Genomic DNA, 21,129 nt, shown 5'->3' with positions numbered 1-21,129 from the left:
TTCCTGTAATTGGGAAGTCTAGTTGTCAGTTGGCTTTGTGTCCAGGGACTCCTGTGTCTCTTTTAGTCAGTGCAACTTTCCTTTGTGTTGGTTCATTCATAGGCCACCTCTCCCCTTGCAGTGGTGGAGACAGCCCCTGCAGCCGATGTCCCTCACAGCAAACAATTCTGATGCAAAGAGCAGACTTCCTTGCTCCAGTAGTACCAAGGATGGTCTTGGAGAGGGACATGATTGACTGACCTGGGTCATGTGTGCATCCTGAACCGATTGCAATGGCTGAGATTGGTGACTCCAAATGCGTCTGGATCAGACATTGGTCCCCCAGGAGCAGGGGGTCAGCCCAACCCCCAACCTCATGGGTGAAAAACGGGAGGGTAATTATCTAAAGAGATACTAGGTATCTAACAAAGTTTACCACAAATCTTGTTGCCCTTACCACAAGCCATTCCTTAGTGTCCTTTGCCTGGCAGAGTATAGGGCTGAACGGACCATGCTTTTGGCCCAGGCACTTCTTACTGATTGCTGCTGTTTGCAGGACTCAGTGCTTGGGGAGGGAGGTACGCCCTGTTAAATGGCCCTTGCCTTCAAGTTGCTAGTCATCCAACTGAGGACAATAAGACATAATATACATAAAAATAATGTGCATCACAGTATTTGTGAGAATAAGAGAAGGGAGCGGTCACCTGGCCTTGCCACAGGTGTGACGGTGAGTCATTCAGCTGGTTTGGTTGGAGCTTCCTTATCCATAAACTGAGAAGGTGAGTTAATATTTGTCCAATGTTTCCTAAGCTGCGAATGTGATTTTCAGAAGAGGCACAACTACTATTTCTTTTAGCAACCACAAAACACACCCAAATGGAACCAGGGTCACTGCTCAGGGAGGGAACAGGAGCTGAGAGAGACCTCTTGTGACTGCCTTCAGGAGCTACTTACCATGGCCTCCCCTCAAATCCATCAACCCCCAGCTTGCAGGTGTGTGAAGTGTCCGGTCTTTAGCTTTATCCTGACATCTCAGGGCCACCCTTTCTCTTCTGACCCTAACTCCCTGGGACCTTGCTGACCTGTGTTTGTTAAAAAGAAACAGTGGGGAGCTGCAGTGGGCAGACCACAGCAGGAGGCTGGGATGGGCAGGGGTCTTTGTGGAGCTGCAGAAATGTGGGCCAGTGTCCTCCCAGACCTGCAGGCAGCTGAGGTCATTTTTCACTTATCCTGCTGGAAAAATCTCAGGCTTGGGTCCTCCAGAGGTGCTGCCTGAAACCTGACGCCATCATTCCTAGATGGGCTGAAACCTCTTATCTGCTCTGTGGGCACCCACACCAATAAGCAGGGTTCCCAGCCACCATCCCCTGGCGCTTCAATAACACGAACCTGCTTTCTCTTTGATTCATCTGGAAATGAGAATTTTGACTGGGCTAGCAACCAGAAAATTTCCCATGCTATTTTTTGAAGTTATAATGAAAAGCCAGTGTAAATCTTGAACTAAATAGATGTTTATTTAAACATTAAAACTAAATAAATTAAATAAAAATATTAAAACAAATAGTACCCAAAATTTCATCCTAGTGTAGGATTTGCATTTGTGCCGTATATTTCTCTATGCACAAGTGGTTTGTAGTTGTTTACCAGGCTGAGTTTTCACCATTTTCATTAAAGGACAAAGCGAAAGAAAACCGAGTGTTGCAAGGAGTCATGGATGTTGAAGAGTCCTAGAAAAGAAATGCAGCCATCTCTGATGTGCTGAAGGCCTATTCTGATTATATCTCTGGGGATCCTTGTCCCCCTGAGGTCTGTCCAGAAGGCAGTTTTCATGGTTATGAATTTAGGCTTTGAATTCAAATGGTGGCTCTGTCACTTACTGGTTGTGTGCTTGGGCAAGTCATCTGCTTTGGGTTGATGTCCTCCCAAACTTAGTTGCCACTGTGACAGTGTAAAGAGGGTGGGGAATCCTATTATGGTAATTGAAAGGTGGGGCCTTGAAGTGGTGATTAGATTGCAGGACCGTGTAGTAGTGAATGGAGTAATAGTGGTAGTCAGGGGTGTGGTTCTGAGGCTTTAAAAGAAGAGCACATGAGAGGTTGGTGTCTCTCTGCTTCCACCATCTTGCAATGTGAGACCCCTGGGTCACTGCCACCACCAACAGGGCCTTCACCAAATGTGTTCCCTGGACTATGGACTTCCCAGCCTCTGAAACTGTAAGCAATAAATTTCATTTTCTTATAAATCACCCAGTTCTAGGTATTTTGTTATAAGCAACACACACAGGGCTGAGCCCGTGGCGCACTCGGTAGAGTGCTGCACTGGGAGCGCGGTGGCACTCCCGCCGCGGGTTCGGATCCTATATAGGAATGACCGGTGCACTCACTGGCTGAGTGCTGGTCACGAGAAAATGACAAAAAGAAAAAAAAAAAAAAAATAAGCAACACACACAGACTAAGATGTTATCTAACCCCTCTCTGTCTTTACTTGCCCATCTGTAGAATGGGCAGCATGCTAGTACTTACGTCATAGGGTTTAGAGGATTAAAAATAAAATGATGCATTTAAAGCACTTAGTGACTGGCACAGAAGAGCTCAATGAATGTGGATGGTAAAATAAAATGTTTTTGATATTCCAGTGACTTATCCTCCAGAGAGGAGCTATCTCATACTTAATTCAGTTTTTTAACCTGATAGTTGTATAAAGTATCACGGGGGTTAGAGTTCTAATGGAAACCCAAAGAAGACCCTATACTGATTTGAACACTGCACAAAGTCAGGGTGGGAATTTCCACTAAATCTATGATACCTGCTTCCCAGCATCTTCCCTTGGTCTCTTTCCTTTGGACCATAGAAACAATTTAAAACCACAGCATCATATGATATAGCCACATAATGGAATATAATTCAGCCATAAAAAGGAGTGAAGTGCCAACACAGGTTCACATGGATGAACCTTGACACCGTTACGCTGTGAAAGCACAAAGGACCACATGTTGTATGACTCCATCTATATGAAATGTCCAGAATGGGGACAGAGGTAGGAAGTACGTTGGTGGTTGCTGGGGGATAGTGAGGTTGGGAGGAAATGGGGAGTGGCTGCTAATGGGTATAGGATTTCTTTTGGGGTGATGAAACTTTTCTAAAATTAGATAGTGGTGGTGGTTGCACAAATGTGTAAACATACTGAATATCACTGAATTGTATACTTTAAAATGGGTGAATTGTATGATATGTGAGTTATACCTCAATAATGCTGTTATTAAAAAAACCAACTAACCAACCAATGTGTGAAATAGGAAATATACATATTGATCTCTGCCCCCCCAGTTCCTGGCACAGAACTCCTAAAACCCTAGGAATTTCCTGAGTGATAGTGGTGCTAGGAGAATCTTTGTTCCAATATTTGATTTTTGACCTCAGTTCCTGACACAGAGCTCTTAAAACCCTTGGAATTTCCTGGGTGATGGGAGTGTCGTTTGTTCTAATGAGGCAACTCTCGGTGGGCCCTTAGGTAACCTGAGGATGGGGGCTGGTTGCCAGGGTAATCTGCTTCAGATTAGAGGGTTAGAACTTTCAGTCCCACCCCAACCCCCCCTCTGGAGAGGTAGGGGTGCTGAAGGTTGAGTTGATAAGCATGTGGGGAATGTTTTCATCAGTCATGCCTATGTAATGAAGCCTCCTTTAAAACCCAAAAGGACCAAGTTCTGGGAGCTTCTGGATAGTTGAACATGTTGGAGGTTTCTGGAGAGTGGCGCTCCCAGAGAGGTCATGGAAGCTCTGCCCTCTCTCCCATACCTCGCCCAGTGCAGCTCTTCCATCTGACTGTTCATCTCTATTCTTTGTAATATCCTTTATAATAAATGTGTAAATCGAAGTAAAGTGTTTCCCTGAGTTCATTGAGCTACTCGAGCAAATCAATAGAACCAAAGAATATCTTTGTGGGAACCCCAATTTATAGCCAGTTAGTCAGAAGCACAGGCCACAACCTGTGCATGTGATTGGCATCTGAATTGGGGGGCAATCTTGGGGACTAAGCCCTAAACCTGTGGGGTCTGACATTGTCTCCACTCTCAGAATTGATTGAATCAGAGGGCACCCAGCTGGTGTCCACTGTAGAATCCATCGCACAGCTGATTGATTGCACACTTTGGTTTTTCCTCTGTGTCTCACACAATGGTGTAACTGCTTCATGCTTACTGAACAACCAGCAGGAGTGCCTTGAATGCATGAATGAATGAATGGCCACCAATCCCTGTGATCAAGCACCTACCAAGCGTTTATAGAGTTGTCCTGGGTGCCAAGGGCAGATGCAAGGAATCTTAAGTTGTGATCCATCTCTCAAGGAACTTAAGAGAGAACATAAGAACAGTGAAATTTAATACAAGAGTTCTTTGGTTTTGTTCATTCATTCCTTTATACCTTCATTAATTCTGCAAGTATTTGTTGAGCTCTTACTATATGCCAAATGCTGTTCTAAGTTCCAGAAATATAGCAGTGTGTCAGAGCTTACAGCTTGATGGAATCAAATATAAAGATAAGTCAGCTTTATAAAAGAGAAAACTTTTTTTTTTTTTTTTTGTCTTTTTCGTGACCAGTACTCAGCCAGTGAGTGCACCGGCCATTCCTATATAGGATCCGAACCCGCGGCGGGAGCGTCGCCGCGCTCCCAGCGCTGCACTCTCCCGAGTGCGCCACGGGCTCGGCCCTGAGAAAACTTTTTTTTAAAAAAGAAAAAGCAGCCATTACTTTATAAAAAAAAATAAAAAAAGCTCAAATGGCTGGCTGGTTAGCTCAGTTGGTTAGAGCATGGTGTTGTTAACACCGGAGTCAAGGGTTTGGATCCCCATTTGCCAACTGCCAAAACAAAAACAAAAACAAAAACAGCTCATGGGACCAGAATAGCAGAACAATCTTGAAAAAGAACAAGGTTGGAAGACTTTCACTTTCCAATTTCAAAATTTACAGCAAAGCAGTAGTAATCAAGACATTATGGTACCAGCGCAAGGGCAGACCTATACATTAATGGAACAGATTTGAGAATTTAGAAATAAACTTATATTTATGATCGATTGATTTTTAACAAGGGTACCAAGACTATACAATAAGGGAAAGAATAGTCTTTTCAGCAAACTGTGCTGGGACACTGGGTATCCACATGCAAAAGAATGAAATTGGACCTCTGCCTTACACCACATACAAAAATTAGCTCAAAGGGCCAGCCCGTGGCTCACTTGGGAGAGCGTGGTGCTGACAACACCAAGTCAAGGGTTAAGATCCCCTTACTGGTCATCTCTTAAAAAAACAAACAAAGAAAAAACCACACAAAAATTAGCTCAAAATGGATCAAATACCTACATGTAAGCCCTAAAACTATGTAACTCTTAGAAGGAAATACAAGTGTTAATCTTTGTGACCTTGGATTTGACAATGGATGCTTAGATACAACAAAAGCACAAACAACAAAAGAAAAAGGTAAATTGCACTTCATCAAAATGAAAACCTTTTGTGTTTCAAATGACACCATCAAGAAAGTGAAAAGACAACCTACAGAATGGTAGAAAATATTTGCAAATCATATATCTGATAAGGGACTTATATCTAGAACATATAAAGAACTCTTATAACTGAACACTAAAAATACTAATAACCCAATTTTTAAAATGGGCAAGGGATCTGAATGAATATTTCTCCAGAGAAGATATACAGATGGCCAATAAGCACATGAAAAGGTGCTCAGCATCATTACTCATCAGAGACATGCAAATCAAAATAAAAAAGACAGACCATAACAAGTGCCGCTGAAGACGTGGAGAGATTGGAAACTTCATACGTTACTGGTGGGAACGTAAACAGTGCAGCTGCTTTGGAGAGCAGTGGCAGTCCTCAGAAAGTTAAACATGGGTTACCGTTTCAGACAGGAATTCTACTCCTAGGTATATACTTAAGAGAAATGAAAACATGTGTACACACAAAAACTTGGACACAAATGTTCATAGTAGCATTATTCATAATAGCCAAAAAGGTGGAAATGAACCAAATATCTAGCAGTGGACAAATGGGTAAATGAAATGTGGTATCTCTATACAGTGGTATCTTATCTAGCTATTAAAAGGAATGAGGCAGTGACACATGCTATGACATGGTGAACCTTAAAAACATTTTGTTAAGTGAAATAAGCCAGTCACAAAAGGCCACATACTATATGATTCCATTTGTAAGAAATGTCCAGAATAGGTAAATCTGTAGAGCCAGAAAGTAGTTTAGAGGTTGCTTAGGGCTGAGGGGGATGAGGAGCTTGGGAGGTGATATTTGAAGGGTACTGTGTTTCTTTTGAGATGATAAAATGTTCTAAAACTGGTTGTGGTGTAGGTTGTGTAACTCTGAATATACTTAAAATCATTGAATTGTACACTTTAAATGGGTGAATTGTGTGGTATGTGAATTAAATTTCAATAATGCTCTTACCATAAAATATTATAATACAGATCCTTCCCTAGGAAAATGAGATGCCCCAAAGCAGTCTGGTATTTCCTGCCTTAGGACTGAGGACTTGGTGGATCACAAGCTCACGGAGGCAAGGGTGGCTGTTACACCTGGCATGATACACATTGGGACAGTGGGGATGTCACCTTAGCATCAGGAGTAAAATTAATAGATTTTAATCAGTTTTGGGGGGGAGCATGTGTGAGGGTGACTAATGAGAAATAGGGTAAAGAATGTTTGGTGGTGGCTTAATGGTTGGAACCCCACCTATGGCCACCTCCCTTGGTACTATCTGGTGGTCTCAGTGTAGTCTTTCAGCATCTTTTTCTGTCCTGCTGAGACCCACCCCAGGTACTGTGCACATTGGTCCTGAGGGATGTAACGGTAGTGGGCCAGTTTACTCTTATGTGACCAAGAGGGATTTCTGTTAAAAGCATCCCCTGTGTGGAAACAAGTGAAGTGTCCATGATGGATGAATATATAAACAAAATGTGGTATATCCATACAATGATATAATGATATACAGCCTTAAAAAGGAGTGAAATTCTGACACATGTTGCAGCATGGATGAACCTTGAAAACATTTTGCTAGGTGAAATAAGCTAGTCACAAAAGGACAAATACTGTATAAATTCGACTTACATGAAATATCCAGAATAGGCAAATTTATAAAGACAGAAAGTAGAGTATCAGCTATCAGGGACTGAGGGGTAGGGGAAATGGGAGTTATTGCTTAATGATTATCAAGTTTCTGTTAGGAGTGATGAAAAAGTTTTGGAAATAGTGGTGTTGGTTGCACAACATTGTGAATGTACTTAATGCAACTGAACTGTACACTTAAAAGTGGTTAAGATGGCAGATTTTATGTTGTGTATATTTTATAACAACAATTTAAAAAAATAACCTTGTGGAGTAAGTGGAGCTCTGAACTAGCAGTTGTCAGTGTCTGAGCCAATGTGAAAGGAACCCAAGGGGTAGGATGGACCTCAGATCAGGTCTTCTCTGAGTTGAAGTGCTATGTGATTTTTAGTAATGGAGAGCAGTGCTGTTTTTGAAATAGGGTAAGGAATTAGAGGAAGATGGCATGGGACTTTGTACTTAATTCAGTACCTCCATCCCCCTGTAGTCAGAAGTGAGATCAGGATTGCTTGAAGATGTTATTGTCTAAGGATGCCAGGCTGGAATAGGGTTTCTCTTGCCCACTCTTCATATAGGACAAAGGTTGGATGAGGTTTGTGTGATCCCTGCTTTTTGTCTGGAAGTGCCATGTGGCAGAGGGAGGCAGACTGGGCTTGGACCCTGCCAGGAAGTGGGCATGGTATGTGGCCTTCTCCCAACACTTGAATCTGATGCAATACCCATTGTCTCCCTAAACAGAAAAGGGGGATTTCATTGCCCTGGATCTCGGTGGATCTTCTTTTCGAATTCTACGGGTGCAAGTGAATCACGAGAAAAACCAGAATGTTCACATGGAGTCCGAGGTTTATGACACCCCAGAGAACATCATGCATGGCAGTGGAAGCCAGGTGGGTCCCCACTCCCTTGGGGCCAGCCCCATCAAGCTGGCATCCCCTGGGATACCTCCTGGAACCAGACCTCAAAGCACTGGTGTCCTGAGGTCCTGGAAGGGGGGTGCTGGAAGGAGTCCATCATCAATGTGCACGGAAAAGGACTCCTGGGTGAAAGGATGGTACAACCCAGGTGGGGGCTGGATCATGCTGAAGATATGCCCACCATATGGGTAAACTGGTGGAGTAGGAGCAGGCTGCTTGGATTTCACAGGGTGAAGGGTGTGAGGGGTGAGGCCCCACAGCTCTGCTGGGTAAATGACTCATCCCCTAAGGTCCTGGGCTTGGTTCCCCAGCACAGGTTTAGCAGAGCCCTTGGGTGAAAACGCCCCTTCCTCCAGGTCACTGGCCTCCTCACTCGGTCACCAGAGGCCCTCACCTCATAGGGTATTGTTGTGGCCTCATCGGGCAGGAATTAGGCTTCAGAGCTCGGGGTTAATTGGGGCTCCTTGCTACCTGATTTAATAGCATTGTACAAGCCCTTGGCACAGAAAGCAAAGAAAGCAGGGCTTTGCTTGGGAAATCATTGTCCCCTTTACTCACACTTGTACCTGAGGCCCCCCCGCCTCCCCCCAGGATTGCCCCTGGAAGGGCTGCTGCCTTCCTTCAGTGGTGGAGGGGCTGTGGACATGTCCGGAAAGGGCTCATCCACCCACCCTCATCCATCTGATATCGGAGAGTGGTGGGTCCCTACCTCGCTGAGGACCCTGTGATTGGGGTTTAGGCAGCCCTCTCCCATTTTCTGTCATTTCCAGGTGCCTTAAGCCCACTGGCGAGCAGGCCATTCCTCTCCTCTCCTGTAGAAGTCCTGGCTCCTCGTGTCTGTAGCTCGCCTCCTGAATCATGGCTGTTGTCCAGGTTACATATTCAGAGCTCACCAATGTTTGCTTTAGAGAGGGTGTGTTCATGGCAAGGTTCATGACTTAAGTTCTCCAGAGAACCTATTTGTTCTGGGCTGGGCTTTGAGATGACACCCAGGAGCCTTCTCCTCTTGACTCCACTTTGTTCCTGAATTAATGTGGGAAGACCTGTAACAAGCCACCCGGCCCTTTGTCCAGGAGACACTGTCTAATCCTGGCCTTTAACCTGCTCTCTGGGGTTTGGGTTCAGAGCTTTTCAGACCACGTCACATTGAGCATTAAAGGTGATGCTGTCTCTGGGCCAGGTGAGCCACATTACAATCAGCCACTGAAATGGCTGATGCACTCATTGGATGGCCTTGCCTGAAGGTTCCCCACCACCTCTCCATAGCTGGGCTGCAGGAACTGGCCCATTTATCTGGTATGTGTCTGAAGGCTGCCACCTGGTAGGTTTCCTAACTGTGCCCAGATGGCCACTGTGTTGCTCCTTTTTGTGGGTGGCCAGCAGCCTCAGGGTTTGGCACCCTGCTCTTTCCATTTGGCAACAAGTACCGGCTTGTCACTGTTCCCCCGTGGTCCTTGTGTTGAGCCACCTAAGCCTGGTGCCTTCACCACTGGGACTCTCACCCTGTGCTGCAAACATTCCCTGTGGGCTTTGGCCTGACCTTTTAGGGACAGGTTTCTTAATTAAGGGGGAGCCCCCCACAAGTGTGTGCTCACTGTGTCCACCACACAACTTCCTTCATCTCTTCCAGCCTCTGTCCCTGTCCTCCCCTTTTCTCGGTTCTAGGATCACTTTGTTTCCTGCTGTCTCTGTTTCTTCCTCTGCCCCTTTTAAGCAGTCTGAAAAGATGATGATGGTGATAATAACGTAGTATCACTATACCATATACTTACAGACGTACTTGTCCTGTACCAGTCACTGATATAAGCACTTTATATGCATTAACTCATTTTATCATCACAACAGCCCTCTAGAGTAGGTATTATTATTTATTCCCATGTTACAGGTGGGAAAATTGAGGCTCAGCTGTTTAATAATTAGCCCCCTGGGTTACACAGCTCATAAGCGGTAGAACTGGCTCCAGATTTACAGTTACAGCAACTTGGAACTCCTAGGCTGGATTTTACCTCCTATCTATCTATTACCTGTCTATTATTTTTTGATGATGAGGGAATGTGAGGGCTGTGGGTGAGGAGAATAGTGCAAGGAATGAGGGGAGAGAGTTGGAAGATGAAAAACAGGGATGAAAAGGGAACCTCTCCTCCAGAAGTTTGGTGTTAGGTTAGAAATAAGTATTGGTTGGCACATCCTTCTGAGATCTCTTATTTGACCTATGGAGTATTCTGGTAAACCAGAGTCCTCATTTTGCCTATGAAGCGACTCACACTCACAGACTATGAACAGTGGTGAATTCTTGGGGTTGTGGTCTAGGGGATTCTCATCTTCCATAAGGTATGGGAAATTTTTGGTTTTTAAAAAAGGTTTTGTTAACTGGGGGAGTTTTTAAATAGATTTTTAAATCTTTTATTTGAAATAATATTAAACTTATAGAAAAGTTTTTTAAAAGATTTTAATTTTTTTCATTATACATGTTTATGGGGTACAGTTTGTTGTTTCCATACATGCATATATTGTATAATCATCTAATCAGAATAGTTAGCATGTCTATCACCTAAACATTTATCATTTCTTTGTGGTTATAACATTCAAGATCCTCTTTTCTGGCTCGCTTGAATAAGCAATGCAATATTATTAGCTGTTTGTTGCCCTAGGGCTCCAGAACTTATTCGTCCTAATCTAACTGTAACTTTGTACCAGTTTACCAACCTTCCCCCCATGCCTCCTCTCCCCCAGCTTTTTCCCTGCCTCTGGTAACCGCTTTTCTACTCTCCATTTCTCTTTCTTTCTCTCTTTAAAATTTCTTAATTGACCCATGCTAATTATATATATTTATGTCATACAATGTGATATTTGGGGCTGGCCAGTTAGCTCAGTTGGTTAGAGCATGGTATTAGCAACACCAAGGTTGAAGGTTCAGATCCCTGTACTGGCCAGCCACCAAAAAAAAAAAACAAAACAAAGATATTTGGGGACATTCATACTGTGTACATTGATAATATCAGGGCACTTAGTACATCTGTCACTTCAAACATTTGTCATCTCTTTGTGTTAGGTACATTCAACATCATCTTGACTAGCTATTCAAAGATACACAGTATTTTGTTAACTGTAGTCTCTCTATATTGTTATAGAACCCTAGATCTCATTTTTCCTTTCTTTCTAATATTTTGTATTCACTGACCACCCTCTCCTCATCTCCTTTCCCTTCTCCCCAACAATCTATAGGAACCATTATTCTACTCTTTACTTCTATGAGATCAACTTTTTTAGCTTCCACATATGAGTGATAATGTGATATTTTTCTGTCTGTGCCTGGCTTATTTCACTTAATATAATCTCCAAGCTCATCCATGTTGCTGCAAATGGCAGAATCTCATTCTTTTTATGGCTAAGTAGTATTCCATTGGGTATATACACCACATTTTCTTTATCTAGTAATCCATGGAAGGGCATTTAGGTTGGTTCCAAGTCTTGGCTATTGTGAATAGGGCCATGACAGTAGAGCCATGGGAGTGCAGGTATCCTTTCGACTTGTTGATTTCCATTCCCTTGAATGGAAATCCTACTACTGGAAACCCAGTAGTAGGTTTGCTAGATTATATGGTAGTTCTATCTGCAGTTGTTTGAGAAATCTCCATACTGTTTTTCACAGTGACTATACTAATTTACATTCCCACCAACAATATATAAGCATTCCCCTTTCTCCACATCCTCGTCTGCATTTGTTATTTTTTGTCTTTTTTCTAATAGCCATTCTAACTGGGGTGAGATGATATCTCATTGTGGTTTTGATTTGCATTTCTCTGATGATCAGTAATGTTGAACATTTTTTCATATGCCTGTTAAGCCTTTTGTATGTCTTCATTTGAAAAATGTCTATTCAGTTCCTTTGCCCATTTTTAAATCAGATTATTTGTTTTTTTACTATTGAGTTCTTTGAGTTCTTTGTATATTCTGGATATTAATCCCTTGTTGGATGCATAGTTTGTAAATATTTTCTCCCATTCTATAGGTTGTCTTTTGCCCTGTTGATTGTTTCCTTTGCTGTACAGAAGCTTTTTAGTTTGACCTGATCCCATTTGTTAATTTTTGCTTTTGTTGCCTGTGCTTCTGAACTATTATTCATGAAGTCTTTGCCCAGACCTGTTGCTTTGCCTCCCATGGATTTGTCACCCCTTTTCCCCTGGGTGACGGAGCTGCCAAAGATTACTCAAAGCCCATCTTTTCTGAGCAGTGAGAAGCCCTGAAAAGGGGTTAATCTCCTGGAATCCTCAAGATGGAGGCATTCCTTCCATTTGGGAAATTAAACAGGAATTGGGGTTCTCTACCTGCATTTATTTTCCAGACCAGGAAGTTACAGGAAGAGAACATAGGTGGGGTTTTTGCTAAGTACAGTTTAACAAGTTTAACAATAGAAGCTGGTAACATTCAGTAAGGTGACATTCTATAATGCATTTAAGTCAGTCTACTAACAAAAGCTTGATTTTAGCAGACATTCTCTTCTTACAGCAATTTCCCAGTATCTTTACATATCAATTAGTAACCTGTCTGTCTTTGAGCCAGCAACCTTGTTGTGTTACAATTCTTTATCTTACAATAGAGACTATATAGACTGGGGAAAATTTCCTGTCCTTTGCAAGGTCAATGTTTGAAACTACAAGGCTTTGGAAAACCAGGCTCTGTGAAGTACATTTGCTTTATGCATACTCTACACAGACCTTTGTCCCGAAGTATTTCCCTATGTTTTCTTCTAGAAGGTTTTATAGTTTTGAGTCTTACATTTAAGTCTTTAATCCATTTTGAGTTGATTTTGGTAGATGATGAGAGATAGGGGGTCTAGTTTCATTCTTCTGCATATGGATCTCCACTTTTCCCAGTACCATTTATTGAAGAGAACTGTCTTTTCCCCACTGTATGTTCTTGGCCCCTTTGTCAAAAATGAGTTGGTTGTAAGTGTGTAGATTTATTTCTGAATTCTCTGTTCTGTTCCATTGGTCTCTATATCTGTTTTTGTGCCAGTACCATGCTATTTTGATTACTATCACTTTGTAGTATATTTTAAAGCCAGGAAGTGTGATATACCCATGTTGTTCTTTTTGCTCAGGACTGCTTTAGCTAGTCAGGGTCCCTTGTTGTTCCATATAAATTTTTGAGTTGTTTTTCTATTTCCATGAACTATGTCATTGTTAGTATGATAGGGATTGCATTAAATCTGTAGACTGCTTTGGGTAATATGGTCATTTTAATTATATTGATTGTCCAATCCATGGGCATGGGATGCCTTTCCATTTTTGTGTGTCTTCTTTAATTTCTTTCATCAGTGTTTTGTAGTTTTCAGTGTAGAGAGCTCTCACCACCTTGGTTAAATTTATTCCTAGGTATTTTTTTTTTATTTTTGTTGCTATTGTAAATGGGCTAGCTTTCTTGATTTCTTTTTCTGCTAGTTTGTTGTTGGTGTATAAAAATGCTGATTTTTATATGCTGATTTTGTATCCTGCAACTTTACTGAATTTGTTTATCAGGTCTAGGAGTTTTATGGTAGAGTCTTTAGGTTTCTCTATATAATCATGTCATATGCAAACAAGGACAACTTGACTTCCTCTTTTCCAATTTGGATGCCCTTTATTTCTTTCTCTTGGCTAATTGCTCTGGCTAGGACTTCCAGTACTATGTTGAATAAAAGTGGTGAGAGTGGGCATCCTTGTTTTTTTCCTGTTCTTAAGGGGAAAAGCCTTCAGCTTTTCCCCATTCGGTATGATGTTAGCTGTGGGTTTGTCATATATAGCCTTTATTGTTTTAAGATACTTTCCTTTTATACCTAATTTGTTGAGAGTCTTTATCATGAAGGGATGTGGAATTTTATCAAATTCTTTTTCTGCATCTATTGAGATGATCATGTTTTTTTCTTTCATTCTATTGATATGATGTATTACATTTATTGATTTTCATAAACTTACAGAAAAGTTTTAAGATAAGTACAAAGAGCTCCTGTATATGCCCTTTATCCAGATTCCCCAATTGTTAAGTATGTCCTTTGTCCTTGTCTCTCTTTCTCTCTCCACATACACACACAAGATATCTCAAAAGTCTGAATGCAGTTTTAAACTTTGATAATTTCAGAAGCACAAATGCAACATTGTTAAAATACCACTGATTTAGTTTGGGAATTTTGAATAATAAATGTTTAAGTTTTTATTTTAGTCATTACTTGACATCTTCAGTCAGAGGGTCTGAGTCTGTGTGTATGTATTTTTAAAATAATGAGTACATTGTCAGGAAAGAAACAGTTGATGTCTTTTTAGATACTAAAAAATTTTGAGTCCAAAGAGGGTGAGTAACTTCCCTTCCTGGTTGATAACAGACATAGAGGTTAGCTCAAAGGTAGCTTCTTGTGTCCTTGAGCAGGCTTTTAGCCCCTGGAATGTGGGCATTCCTCAGAAATGACCTTTCCTTCCTAAAGAGCACTCTGGGGAGTTGTGTTTGTCCTGGATCCGGGAGCTCGTTACAGGCCCCAGGCATGTGAATCCATTTCTACAGCCTGAGTTCTCCCAGGTACTTCCCTGACTTTTCTTGCACAGCCTTCCTTCTGCCCCTGCCTTCTCTCCTGATGCCATAGGGGAATCTGCAGCTCTGAGTGCAGGCGGCATGGGGCGCAAGCGCAGACTTAGTAATGGGTTTATATCAGTCAGAAATGTAGGTCTCAGGAAGCTTAGCCGGGCTTCTCCAGGGAGCATGGTCATGTGTCTCCTCTGTCAGAGATGCCAGCTGCAACTATAGCCTGAGTAAGAGTGACTCAGGGACAGAGGCTCCTAAGTCAAAATTGACTAGGTTTTCCATTACCCTGGCAGCAAAGTCTGACTTTGGAGCTGGGCCAAGGGTATTGGGAAGACATGGGAATGGCAATAATGAGTAGTGGCCTATTCTCATGGACTCCCTTGTAAGGAAAGCCTCCTGGCAGATGGCCATGTCTGGGAGCTTGGGCTAGGACTGCTCTGTTTAACTGTGTGGTTTGACCCTTCCAACACTGCCTTCTTCTGGGCTCCAAGGAGCTCTGTTGTATGTGTGTGATGGTCATGTGAAAAAGACAGGGAGGTTACCTAGACTGTGGCATGGCTGCCAAAAGAGCATATATATGCATGGGTTGCATTAATAGAGGTATAGAGCTAAAGAAAAGGAAGGTTCTTAGTTCTACTAAGCTCTCTTCTGGTTGGAACACATATGGAGTATTATATTTAGGTCTGGTTGCATTTTAGAGATGAGGAGAGTTATTAGATCTCAAAAGGTTACTTAGAGGTGGTAAGCCTCTCGTCATTGGCAGTATGCATGCAGAAACTAGGGAACCGGTGTTCTGGGCTCTTTCTAAGATGGATTCCTAAGATGTGTATGCACCTAATAAATCGTAGGTAATGTGTTATAGAGCAGGCAAACTTAGATTGCAATCCAGTAAATAAATTGTGGTATATTCATCCCATGGAATATTGTGTAGTGATGAGCATGCACAGTCCGCAAAGACACACAACAACACAGATGACTCTCATACACATAAGGCAGGGTGAAAGAATGCAGACACCGAAGAGTGTACATTTCCATTTATATACAGTAGACAAACAGGCAGAACTAATTGAGGGTGTTAGAAGTCAGGTGGCAGCGGTAGTGACTGCAGGGGCATGAAGGAGAGTCTGAATGCGGGTAACACTGTTTCCCGATCTGGGTGCTAGTGACATGGGTGGGTGCAGCTCGTGAGAATCCAGTGAACTTTACACTTAAGATGCATGTACTTTTTTTGTATTCCCTTTACATGTCAGTAAAAAATAAAAATACGATAGTCTGAAGATTGTTAAATCACTCCAGTGGACTAGAGGCTGTGGAATTCCCCATGGAGTTTATGGAATTTACAGAGGGCCGACCCTGTGGCGCACTCGGGAGAGTGCGGCGCTGGGAGCGCAGCAACGCTCCCGCCGTGGGTTCGGATCCTATATAGGAATGGCCGGTGTGCTCACTGGCTGAGTACCGGTCACGAAAAAGACAAAAAAAAAAAAAAAAGAAAGAAAGAAATAAGCTGCATGGGAAAGGGCCAGAAGGCCCCTCCACCTGGGTGGCTGACGGAGACCCATAGCCTGTGTGTTATGGAGGGATAAGCTGATTTTCTGTTACTGTTAAATCATCCTACTACCCAGATGACACATCATAGTGACCACAGGGAGGCTACTTCCATCTGAAGGTTTTGAAATGCCTTCTAAGAGCCGTGCTGTCCCATGGGGTAGTCCTTTCTAAGTTCTCTGCCCTCGCACAAAGCGTGTTCGTTCAGAAGGGCCTCCAGGTACTGTGAGGACAGGCAGCCGTGCTCCTTTCTGTGTGTGTGGGAGGGGATCGTGTACATTTTCCGCTGAAACACTAAGTCCCCTTTCTCCCACCCGACTGTTCTCTCGTGCTTCCTCCAGCTTTTCGATCATGTTGCTGAGTGCCTGGGAGACTTCATGGAGAAAAGGAATATCAAGGACAAGAGACTGCCTGTGGGATTCACATTTTCTTTCCCTTGCCAACAGTCCAAAATAGATGAGGTAAGGACTTTCTGGGATTATTGGGCTCCGTGAACACCCCAGAGTGGGAAAGCTAACAAACCCCTTTTTTCCTCTCCTTTTCCCATTTGCTTATAGGATGTCCTGCATGCCTGGAATTTCTTAAAAACATTTGCAGAAATGAATGTGAGATCATGATGTAGTGTTTATTTTAAAAATTCCTGTAGTTATTTATGTATTTTTGGAGAAAAATCATGGTATTTGTGGCCACCAGATACAGAGGACTGTTTATTAAACTCAAGCAGGTGAAGAGAAGTAGGTAGGGTTAATGTCAATGGAGAGTTGGGGAAACGCTTTGCCAAAATTGCAGAGTGGCATTTACCTGGAAGCCATCCAGGTTACTGTGAATCTGGTCAGGGCCCCGTCCCTCTGGTGGCAGGGCCGCCTCTATACAGCATCTGCTGGTCAGCGGCTCCAGCCTCAGAGAGGCCCGTGGCTCCCTTGTTGACCTCCCAGATGACTTGTTGCACCCACTTCCTGTGTGTTGTTGGTTCATTCATTCATTTGTTCAGTAAGGATGGACTCATACCTGCTGTGTGACAGCATTGTACCGCAGAGCACTTGCAGGAATACAAAAGAAATAGATGCAATCTTGTTCCTTTTCTGCGTGGAGAGACAGAAAGAAACACACATGCAACCACCTCTGAATATATTCCTCATAATAGGAGTTCTGATAGTTAAAATTATTAGGGCTCATCAGGTGCCAGGCTCTGTTCTAGTATGTACCTCACGGCTAACTCACGTAATATTCAAACACCTCTGTGAGTTAAGTGCTTATGATTCCCACTTTACAGATGAAGAAACTGAGGCTCTCAGGGGTTAAAAACCTGCCCAAGGTCACCCAGCCAAGAAGCAGCAGAGCCCATGCTCATAATCAGCCTGCTTTGCTGCAGGATGGGAATGTTTGGGGCACGGGGCACCCTCCACACTTGCAGGCTTCTTCCCTGGGCCCCTTTATCAGTAGGGTAGGTGGCCTCCCCAGGCATTGCTTCATACTGCTGGAGCCCTTACATCTGTGTAATATATGGAATCAGAAAGAAGGGGATTCAGAGCCCAGCAGGCCAAGCTCCTCATTTCCAAATGGAGAATGGAGATCTCCCCAAGGCCACAGGGTTTGTTAATGGCAGATCCTGGACCAGAGTCCCAGGCCCCACCTCCCATCCAGGGCCCCCCACCCTCCAACAGGTCTAAATGCCTCTGAGAAGTTGCTGTCTTGGCTTTTATCCATCTGCTGTGGATTAACATGTGCTTTCTCTGGTATCTGGCATCACTGCACCTCCAAGGTTTTCAAACCACTTTGGCCTCCAGGGTCTTTCCTAAACCCTTTTGCAAAGCCTGTCGTCAGGACTAAGTGTCTCTTGGCTTTCAAGAACTGAGACGTGACAGTCATACTCCTGGGGAGAGATGGGTCTGGGTTCCCCTTCCCCATGAGAGGTAGGAGGTGACCCGGGAACGGAGAGATGTTAGTGAACTGTGCTCCTCTGCTGCTCACTCGCTCATCCAGCAGCTGCTTGCTGACTGATATCCCTGTGCCGGCTTTAGGCCAGGCCCTGGGACAGAATGGCCTTCAGATTGGCCCATCCCCCGGAAGGTGCAGTCTTCCAGGGATGAAGGTCTTACAGGAGCAGCAAGGGCATGTCCTCACAGGCAGGAGAGCGGGCAGGGTGGAGCAGATGTGCCTGGGAGAGGGACACTGTGGGCATAGAAGGAGATCAAAGGTAGGCGCCCCATCTGCCAGTCTTGACTCCTGTCCAGGGAGGACTTCCTGGGCTGGGCCAGGCTGCCTGCCAGGGTGCCAGTGGATCACAGACTAACTTACCCCTCCAGGAGGCCTGTGCACACTCCTCACGGCTGGCTGAGACCTTCAAGATTGTCCAGATCTAGACCAGCTCCTTTTTCTAGCTGAGCAAAGAGAACCTCGAGGAGTGAGGGGAGCTGCCCACAAGGAAATGGGCAGAAGGTATGGAAATAGGACCAGGTCTCCTGATTCCAACCCCACGTTCTTCCCATAGCCATGTGCTCTGAAGCTTTTTGTGGGGAGTGAGGGTTGAGGGGAAGAAAACAGTGTCTGGGCTTAGCCACACTTGTTGCTGAGCAAAGAACCACAAATTCTCACCAAGAGCTCATCATCTCCAGCGCGTCCTCCAGTCTGCAAGGCTGTCACCATGAATGAGGGCCCATGTGGGCAGGATCCCCATCCCTGGGTCATCTCTTGAAGGCATCCAGGGCTGGACTGTGAATCTCTCCACCTCTCCTGCATTTATAGTGACTTTCCACATTCAGAGAAAAACAGCCAAGTATAACAATTATTTTTATTCTTTAGTATCTTTGATTATTTTTAAAAAATACAAAAGCAGTATATAAAACTATTGAAATAAGATAAAATTGTAAAGCAAAAAGAAGAATTTCTACCCATTCACATTCTCAAGTGGATCACCATGGATGTTTATCCTTCCTGATGCTTCTCTATTCATGTGCAAACAAATATGGGATCATATAAATAGTGGAGTCATCCCCTACACATGGGGGTTAAGTTCCAGCACTTTGAAGAGGTATAAATCATATATAGTCAACACTATCCCTTAAATGTCCAGGATCTGGCTCTTAAAAGCTCAAGCCAAGAATTATTCCAGCATTTTGTTTCTCTTTCCAGTTTGATTCTGGCTTTTATTTTCCTTGGGGCTGCAAAAGCCGAGGTCTGGTTGGAAAGGGGGGAACGTGATCAGATCCTAATGGGATTTCTCCTGCTCTCTTTTTATTCTGCATGTCTGGCTATGCAGCTGACATCCAGGTAGATTTGCCTGTTACGTGGCACAACTATACCAGTGGCCAGTTGATTTATTCTGGTGTGAACTGGATATTGTGAGCACGTTTTCTCCCCCCATGGTAGTCCCCAGTGAAACCCATCATGTGGGCAGTAGGAGATGGAACAGAGTCTGGCTCCGTCCCCAGTGTGATGTGGAGGAAGCCACTTAGCCCCTTTGGGCCTGTGCTTTGTCCCTGTCCTAGAGCAGTGCGCCCAGGGACCTGGGGATGCTGGAGGCCTCTCAGCCCTTGTCCAAACCCATCTTCTCTCCTTTTCAGGGCATCCTGATCACCTGGACGAAGCGATTTAAAGCGAGTGGTGTGGAAGGAGCAGATGTGGTCACGCTGCTTAACAAAGCCATCAAAAAGCGAGGGGTAATTTCTCTTGGGCCCTCCACCTTAGCTACACAGGGGTCAGGGGTGTGGGGAGAAGGTTGCATCCTAAAACAGCCCAATGCCCTTCCTGGGGGGCAGTAGCACCGTGGTCTGAAGACCCAGGCAGGGGAGAGGTGAGGGTCCAGAGCCCAGAGGGTGGGGGGTGGTTCAAAGCTGAGCGCTCAGAAATGCTGCCCAAAGGAACCAAGCCTGGGCAGGGGATCACCTCCCTGTGACAGAGGTGCTCTGGGCTGTTCAGGGAGTAGCTGTCACAGATGCAGTGTACTAGGGTTAGGACAGGGGCAGAGAGGTGCCTTGCAGCGTGCATGTGCATCTCATGCAGTGGTTTGTGGAGGAATGTGGCTCCATGAGTAGAATCCACTCCGTAAAGAATCTTAAGTCAGATAATTAAGGGGACTGTACAGTTTCCATAATGTAATCACTGTACTCTAATCCAATTAACTTGAGCACCAACAGTAATGAAACAGCACCACCCGCAGGAACAGTGGAGGTTAGGAAAACTGGAGCTCCCCTGCTAGGCTCTCTGAGGGTTGGTGGATTGTGTGTGAGTGGATGGTGACACCCATTATCTTTCCCCAGGACTATCACGCCAACATTGTAGCTGTGGTGAATGACACGGTGGGGACCATGATGACCTGTGGCTATGACGACCAGCAGTGTGAAGTCGGCCTGATCATTGGTAACGTCTACCCCTTTGTTCATTCCTTCATTCAGCCCACACTGTGGGAAGGCACTGCCCTCTCTGTCTTGTGTGGTCACAGCTTCCCATCTTGTCTCTCCCAGGCACTGGTACCAATGCTTGCTACATGGAGGAACTGAGGCACATTGATCTGGTGGAAGGAGATGAGGGGAGGATGTGCATCAACACGGAATGGGGGGCCTTTGGGGACGATGGATCCTTAGAAGACATCCGGACTGAGTTTGACAGAGAGATAGACCGGGGGTCCCTCAACCCTGGAAAACAGCTGTAAGTCAGTCCTTGACGTTTTCTTCTAGCCACATATAGGACTTCTGTCATGTTTACTAACGGGACACTTAATGGAACATTTGGGGTGGGAGCTGAGGAAAGCATAAAGCGAGGTGATCACACACAGAAAAGCTCATCAAATTTGCATTATTATTATTATTAGATGCACAGCTGTGGAGTCTGTAACTCTTAAAGTACTTTTTATATAATGTTCTCTTTGTTTAATTACACTATGATTGTGTCCCTGTAAAACATTTTGAAAATTAATAATACAGAAATATTAGCATCAATATAAGGTTTAGAAACACATTTCTACGTGCTGATACCCAGGCACCCTCTTGCCTCCTGCTACCCTCCCAGCTCTGATG

General features: G+C 44.0%; 1 protein-coding gene across 1 annotated transcript in view; it reads left to right on the top strand.

Annotated features, from left to right (window-relative positions):
- Positions 1 to 21,129, top strand: part of HK1 (hexokinase 1) — a 68,191-nt gene that overhangs the window by 23,224 nt on the left and 23,838 nt on the right. The window contains exons 3-7 of the mRNA XM_063101765.1: positions 7,839 to 7,987; positions 16,456 to 16,575; positions 19,678 to 19,773; positions 20,374 to 20,473; positions 20,578 to 20,761. Coding sequence (XP_062957835.1) covers positions 7,839 to 7,987; positions 16,456 to 16,575; positions 19,678 to 19,773; positions 20,374 to 20,473; positions 20,578 to 20,761 — 649 coding nt within the window. The remainder of the gene's footprint in view (positions 1 to 7,838; positions 7,988 to 16,455; positions 16,576 to 19,677; positions 19,774 to 20,373; positions 20,474 to 20,577; positions 20,762 to 21,129) is intronic.

Source organism: Cynocephalus volans, chromosome 7 (assembly GCF_027409185.1).
Source record: "Cynocephalus volans isolate mCynVol1 chromosome 7, mCynVol1.pri, whole genome shotgun sequence".
In the NCBI taxonomy this organism is placed as follows: Eukaryota; Metazoa; Chordata; class Mammalia; order Dermoptera; family Cynocephalidae; genus Cynocephalus; species Cynocephalus volans.
This window is presented reverse-complemented; position numbering and strand designations above follow the sequence as displayed.